The sequence below is a fragment of the Oxyura jamaicensis genome, assembly GCF_011077185.1.
Source record: "Oxyura jamaicensis isolate SHBP4307 breed ruddy duck chromosome 22 unlocalized genomic scaffold, BPBGC_Ojam_1.0 oxy22_random_OJ72869, whole genome shotgun sequence".
Taxonomy (NCBI): Eukaryota; Metazoa; Chordata; class Aves; order Anseriformes; family Anatidae; genus Oxyura; species Oxyura jamaicensis.
This window is the reverse complement of record NW_023304622.1, coordinates 1-6,672: the sequence shown is the minus strand read 5'-3', so window position 1 is coordinate 6,672 and position 6,672 is coordinate 1. Positions and strand designations below refer to the sequence as shown.

The 6,672-nt window shown below is 66.8% G+C and overlaps 1 protein-coding gene across 1 annotated transcript; it reads right to left on the bottom strand.

Moving 5' to 3' along the window:
- Positions 1 to 236: 236 nt before the first annotated feature.
- Positions 237 to 6,640, bottom strand: FER1L5 (fer-1 like family member 5; the record flags this gene model as incomplete). Its single annotated transcript, XM_035312867.1, has 26 exons — positions 6,538 to 6,640; positions 6,238 to 6,293; positions 6,067 to 6,158; positions 5,681 to 5,990; positions 5,475 to 5,603; positions 5,336 to 5,398; positions 5,215 to 5,265; positions 5,107 to 5,137; positions 4,903 to 5,018; positions 4,671 to 4,791; positions 4,499 to 4,596; positions 4,350 to 4,418; positions 4,208 to 4,251; positions 4,064 to 4,137; positions 3,893 to 3,987; positions 3,691 to 3,804; positions 3,418 to 3,589; positions 3,221 to 3,345; positions 3,059 to 3,150; positions 2,036 to 2,225; positions 1,799 to 1,954; positions 1,098 to 1,211; positions 848 to 1,011; positions 661 to 775; positions 477 to 579; positions 237 to 400 (listed from the first exon to the last, which is right to left on the bottom strand). Coding segments are annotated over exons 1-26 (2,943 nt in total), but the record flags the coding sequence as incomplete, so codon positions are not given.
- Between the last annotated feature and the right edge of the window lie 32 nt (positions 6,641 to 6,672).

Here is a 6,672-nt window from a genome sequence, read left to right as displayed (position 1 = left end):
CCCCATCCCTGCCACCCCCACCCTGTCACCCCCACCCCTGCCACCCCATCCCTGTGACCCCCCTCCCTGCCACTCCATCCCTGCCACCCCCTCCCTGCCACCCCATCCCTGCCACCCCATCCCTGTGACCCCACCCCTGCCATTCCACTCCTGCCACCCCCACCCTGTCACCCCCATCTCTCTCACCCCCATCCCTGTCACCCCCGTCCCTGTCACCCCGTCCCTGCCACCCCAACCAGCTGGAGGAAGGTGGCCGCATCCTGCTCCTGTCCCTGGGTGCCGGGCTCCCTGCGGCGGGTGCGCAGCCAGCGCCGTCGCCGGTGCGTGTGGTACGTCTTCTCGGCGGGGTGCCACGCCAGTGGGGGGCTGCCAGGCACCGTGCTCGCCCCGTACTCCCAGCCTGTGCCACCCGGGTGTCCTTGTCACCTCTGCCACCACCACCCTCCCCGTGGTACCCGCTGGGGACGCCCGCTCACCGGCCTCATCCACGGACCCCGCCATATCCACCCGCCATCCGTCGGTGACGTGCCAGCCTTGGGGACAAGCCACCTCCTCCTTGGGGGGCACCGCCGCACCGGCCTGCATCGGGTAGGAGCTGAGCCCTGGCACGCTGGTGCCACTCCAGTGGCATCCCCTGTGTCCCTGTGTCCCCTCACTCACAGCATCGGTGTTGGCCACGGTGGCAGGTCCCCAGTCCCCGCCGGGCTGCCGGCTCTCGTTCTCGTAGACCTCCTCCAGCACCTCGCCCAGGTTGGCCTCGGCATCCAGCAGCAGCCTGGAGACAGGGACAAGCCGGTGTCACCTCCCTGTCCCCTCCAGCTCAGCGCAGGGTCCCCAGGGTGCTCACCGCCGCTGTGGCTCCACAGTCCAGGGTCCGTCCCAGCGCCAGCCCTCGGGGGGCCGGATCCGGTGGCGGGGCAGCCCCACTTTGCCGGTGATGTCGGAGAAGCCGGGGCGCCCCGGCAGCCCCCTCCCGCTCCACTTGCCCAGGAGCTTCATTTGGTTTTCATACTGCAGCGAGACCAGGGTGGGGGGCTCAGGGGGACATCGGAGATGTCCCTGTGTCACCGTGTCACCGTGCCCCTCCCGGTGCTCACTGTCTCGGCATAGATGTGCAGGACGCCCTCCAGGCACCGCGGCAGGTCCCGGCTCTCGGCCACGCGCCCCAGCCACAGCCGGACACGGAGCTGGGCATGGATGTGGCCCGAGGCCTGGGGGACATGGGGGACATGGGGGACGTGGGAGACATGGGGAGGGGATGTGGGGGATATGGGGGACATGGGAGGGGAGGGGATGTGGGAAGTGGGGGATATGGGGGGCCATGGGGGGCCATGGGGGGACATGAGGGGACATGAGGGATGTCCAGGACATGGGAGATGTGGTGGGGACATGGGAGATGTGGCCAGACATGGGGGACAGAGGGGACACGGGGAAAGTGGGGGGATATGGGGGACATTGGGGATGTCAGGAACATGGGAGATGTGTGGGGGGACAACATGGGAGATGTGGACAGACATGGGGGACATGGGGAGGTACGGACGGGGCACAAGGGGAACTGGGAGGGGACGTGGAGGAGACATGGAGGGGATGGAAGGGGCATGGAGGGGAAGTGAAAGTGACATGGAGGTGACATTGATGGGACAGTGACACATGGATGGGATGTGAAATTGACAGGGAGGTGACATTGATGGGACACTGAGGGGACATGGAGGTGACGCTGGTGGGACACAGAGGGGACACACAGAGGGGACACTGAGGGGACACAGAGGGGACGTGGGACACCCACGCTGCCCCCTACCCCCAAGAAGAGGGTCTGGGTCCGGCCACAGAGCCTCCCGCAGGCAGCACGGCCGCGGGGCGAGAACGCCAGGCAGTGCGCGGGGACGCGGGCGCAGGCCACCCGCCGCGGCCCGCTCAGCAGCCACAGCAGCACGTCGGGGACACCGGCCTGCGGCTGGGGACGGGACGGGGCTGAGGACGAAGCCCGGGGGCCGGGCACCAGAGAGGGGGCTCAAATTCAGAGCCTTCCCCTCACCTCGGCCGCCAGCGCGGCCGCGCGGCCTAGCCAGGCCTCGGCCTCTGGTAGCAGCGCGGCCCAGCCGCCGCGCGGGGGGCCGGCGGTCGCCGCCTCGGCCATGAGGCGCAGGAGGTGCAGGCGGGCGGCACGCAGCTCCGCGTCCAGCGGCGTTTTGGGGAGCTGCGCCTCCAGCACCGGCAGTGCCACCCTGCGGGATTGGGGACAGCAGGATGGGGACAGCAGGGGGCACGCTGGGGGTGCTTGCCCGCAGAACTGTCCCGTTTTGCACCAAAATGCCACGTTTCCAGCCCAGAAGTGCGCCATTTTGCAACAGAAATGCCACTTTTCAACCGCCAAGATGTCCTGTTTCCTCCTAAAATGTCCCATTTGTACCCCCAAAGTACTCATTCCCCCAGATATGCCTCATTTCCTCCCAGATATGCCCCGTTACCCCCCCACAGTGTCCCATTTTCTCTTAGAAATGTCGTATTTCACCCTAAAATGTCCTATTTCCACCCCTGAAGTGCCCCATTTTCCCCCAAGAAACACCCCATTACCTGCATAGACCCTATTTTTCCCCGTATGTTTCATTCTATCCCACAAATTCCCCATTTTCCCCTAGATATGCCCCATTTCCCCCTAAAATGTCCTATTTCTCCCCTGAAATGTACCATTTATACCCCAAATACCCATTTTATCCCTCCAAATCCAATTTTTATTCCCAATTGACCAACTTTTCCCCTCAAATTACCCATTTCCTGCCCAAATGTTCCTTTTTGTCCTCCAAATACCCCGTTTTAGTCCCAAGCTGACTCACTTTTTCCACCAAATGTCCCCTTTTTGTCCCCAAACTACCCCATTTTTTTTGACACACTTTTTCCCTCCAATGCCCCATTTCCCCCCAAAAAATGCCCCAGTGCAGCTCAGGGGGTGCTGGGTTTCCCGTCCACGTCCCACCGCCAGCACCCTGGGGGCTGTTGGGGATGTCTCAGGGGTGCTGCACCCCGGGGGACGGGCACGGGGCCACCCATGGGTGCTCACCTGCAGTCCCGCGCCAGCTCCCGGAGCAGCCTCCTCCCGGCGTCCCCGCAGGTGGCCGTCCCCGCGTCCCGCAGCGCGGCCACGTTTCCCTCCTGTGGAGCTCACCGCTGCCCAAAAACCGCCTGCGCCGGGTGCTCCCCCCCCCCACCCATGGGTGCTCACCAGCCTCTGGGCCATGTTCTGCAGCAGGTTCGCGGCGTCCCAGCGGTGCCCGGCGTCCTCCCAAATGGAGGTGACGGCCACCACCGGCTTGGCGTCGTACCAGGGCAGGTAGTGGTAGCGATTCCCTGCGTCCGCAGTGGGATCAGCATCCCCGTGGTGACCCGGGGAGGGGGGACGGGGGTGTCCCCTGCGCTCACCGTCAAAGAGGGGGTGGCCGTGCGGGGTGGCGGGGCGGCACGTGGAGTCACCGGTGTCCCCGTAGTTGCCGATGCTGAGCTCGAAGCGCAGCAGCTCGGGCGCGGGTGCCAGCATGGTGGCTGAGTAAAACACCCCGCACAGCCCGAACCGGCGGCGCCGAGGCAGGAGGCGCTGGAGATAAAAAAGCCCAAATCCCCCAAATAAATACTGCTCCCCCCCCCACCCTATTAAAAAGAAAAAGCCCCAGCAGTGGCATGGCACCGTGTCCCCACCTGAACGCGGGCGACGTCCTCGGGGGCGATGGTGTCCTGCTGGCGCCCATCCGGGCTCCCGGTGTGGGTGCTGAGCTCCAGCAGCACCCGGCCCCGGTACGCAACCCCCGTGTCCTGCAAAATAAAGGGGGGGGGACACAGCTGGGGGTTGGTGTGCCCCCCCCCCAGCATGGGTGCTGTGCCCATCCCACCCTGAGCTCACACTGGGGGTGCTGGGCGTCCTGGCAGGATCCGGCCGGGGGCCATAGAAGGGGAGGAAGCTGGGTCCAAAGCAGGGTAAGAAGCCAGAGACCCCCCCTGGGAGCAAAAAAGGGGGTTCAGTAGGGGGGGGGGCAGGGTGCTTGGGACCCCCCCAAGGTTGGACCCTGCTCACCTTGAAGCTCGGTGCCGGCGGAGGAGATCTGGGAGAGGTGCAGGGTGGCAGTGCCCAGGACCTTGGCGCGGGGCCTGCGGGTGGGCGGTGATGGGTGGGGGGTGATGCCGGCCCCCCCCCCAAATCAGGGAGCACCCCACTTACCCGCTGAGGATGGCCAGCTCGATGGCGTCACAGAGGGGGGGCAGCTGCCGGGCGGAAAATTATTGGGGGGGAAAGGGGAGCGTTAATTAATAGGGGTTTTAATGGGGGTCCTCATCTGGGTGGGGCACAGGGGGCACCTCACCCGCAGCGGGAAGAAGAGCACCTCGTTCCATGCCGGGTTGACATCGGGGGGCAGCACCCGGGTGCAGAGCTGGGGGGGGGGGGGGGGGGGGCACACAGACATCATCCCCCGCCCACCTCCAGCACCCGTGGGTGCTCCCCGCCACCCACCGTCCTGCCGGCGAAGCTGGCTCGCACCGCCGCTGCCACCAAGCCCCGCTTGCCGCCGGCCGGTAGCACCGACGGGAGGTGCGGCCGGGTCGGTTCCTCTGCACCAGGGAGGGGGGACAAGTGGGTAGGGGGACACCCGGTGACACCCGTGTCCCCCATCCCTGTGGCGCACCCTGGGGCAGGTCCTCGGCACGGTAGACGCGGAGCTGGAGCGTGGCCACGCACGGGGTGAGCGGCGAAGGCTGCAGGAGGTTGGCCTCCACCTCCTCGCTCCCTGCCGGTTCCTCCGGCTCCTGGCGTTGGGGGGCAAAAATAACCCAAAATCAAAAATAATCATTAAAAAAAAAAAAAAAAATCACGGGTGCACCCCAGGGGGGTCGCAGGGTGCCGGGCGTTGTGCTCACCGCCACGGGCTCGCCGGCGCGGAGGACGGCCAGGCTGACGCGGAGGTAGCCGCAGGATCCGGCCTCGGGGCGCCGGGGGTGCTGCAGGCTCAGCCACTTCCAGCTCAGCCTGCGACCTGCCGCGGGGACACCCGTGTCACCCTCCCCCCGGGGCGTGGTGACACCCCAAGGGGACACCCACCACCCCGCAGGGGGCTCGCCTACCGGGCGCGTTGTAGACGGTGCCGACGTCCAGCTGCGGGGAAGCAAAAAGGGAGGAAAGCGGCTAAAATGTTTTTTTTTCCCACCCCGTTTCCCTGCTGTCACCCTCACCTTGAAGGCGCCGATGGTGGCCTCAGAGCGGATGGCCCGGGAGTTGAGCACCTGTGGGGTTGGGGACAACATCAGCGGCCGCCCCGTTGTCACCGTCCCCGCAGGTGCCACCGGTCCCAACCTGGATGTGGATGGGCACTGCTGCCAGCTGGACGGGCGTTTGGTGGAAATGCTGGGAAAACACCTAGAAATGGGCAAAACTGTGAGTGTGGTGGCAGGCGGGGGGGGGACACCGGTGGGTCCCCATCCCCTGGGGCCACCTCGTTGTAGTAGGGGTTGTTCCCCGCGCGGATCCTGGTCCTGAAGCGGTGCTCGCCGATGAGGACCGTCACCACCGGCTTGATGTCATTCCCCTGCAGCTGGTGGCCCTCGATCACCCTCACCCGCACCTACGGGACACGTGGGGACACGGTGGCCGCTGTTTGGGACACCGCCCCGGGTGCCACCGCACCCTTGGGTGCCCTACCTGGAAATCCTCCTTCCTCCCCGCTGCGGGCTTGGCGTGGTGGCCTGGTGGCCCCGGTGGCACCCCGATGGCTGTCCCCACCTCCGGGGAGAGGCATGGGGGTGACAAGCGGGGTGCCACCCATCCCTGCTGGTGTGGCACCGTGTCCCCTGCTGCCACCTGGCCGGGGGGGACGTAGGAGCAGCGGACAGTGACAGTGGCCCCCGTGGGACGTCCCTGAGGGTCCAGCAGCGGGAGGTGGCTGAGGGCGAGCGGCAGCCCGGGCTCCTCTGCCAGCCGGCCCAGTGGCACTGTGGTGGCACCCAGGTCCCTGGGGGGACAGGGACGGTGAGCGCGGCCACCTTGGGGACAGCGCCCTGCGGTGCCCACCCATGGGTGCCACTCACCCCTGGGGTGCCGGCTGGCCCCAGTGCCGGAGGCGCAGGGCCAGGCTGGCTGAGGGGTGCAAGGGACGCACGCCCAGCGGCCACACCAGCGTCTGTGGGGCAGGTGACAGCGGTCAGCAGGGTGGCACGAGTGTCCCCGTGCCACTGCTGGCTGTCCCCGTGCCACGTCACCTCGTTCCAGGTGGGGCTGCGCTCTGCTGGCACCACCCGGGTGCTCCTGGGGACACCTGGAGGGGACAGGAGGGGACAGGAGGGACAGTGGCAGCATTGTGGGTTGGGGATATTGAGGTGGCACTGTCCCTGTCCCCGCACGCTGTCCCCATGCATGGCTGGCACCATCCTATCACATGAGGATGCTTGATGCCACCCCGTCCCGTGACGATGACCGATGTCACCCCATCCCACGAGGATGGCCAACGCCAACCCCTCGCATGGGGACGGCCACCGTGGTGTCCCCATGTCCCCCGGTACCTCTGAAGCGGGCGGACACGTGCACGCCGGGCCCGGCGCCCGTGGCTGCCGGGATGTGGGCACCGGCCACCAGCAGCCGCAGCATGGCTGTGTCCCCGTGTGTGTCCCCGTGTGTGTCCCCGTGTGTGTCCCCGT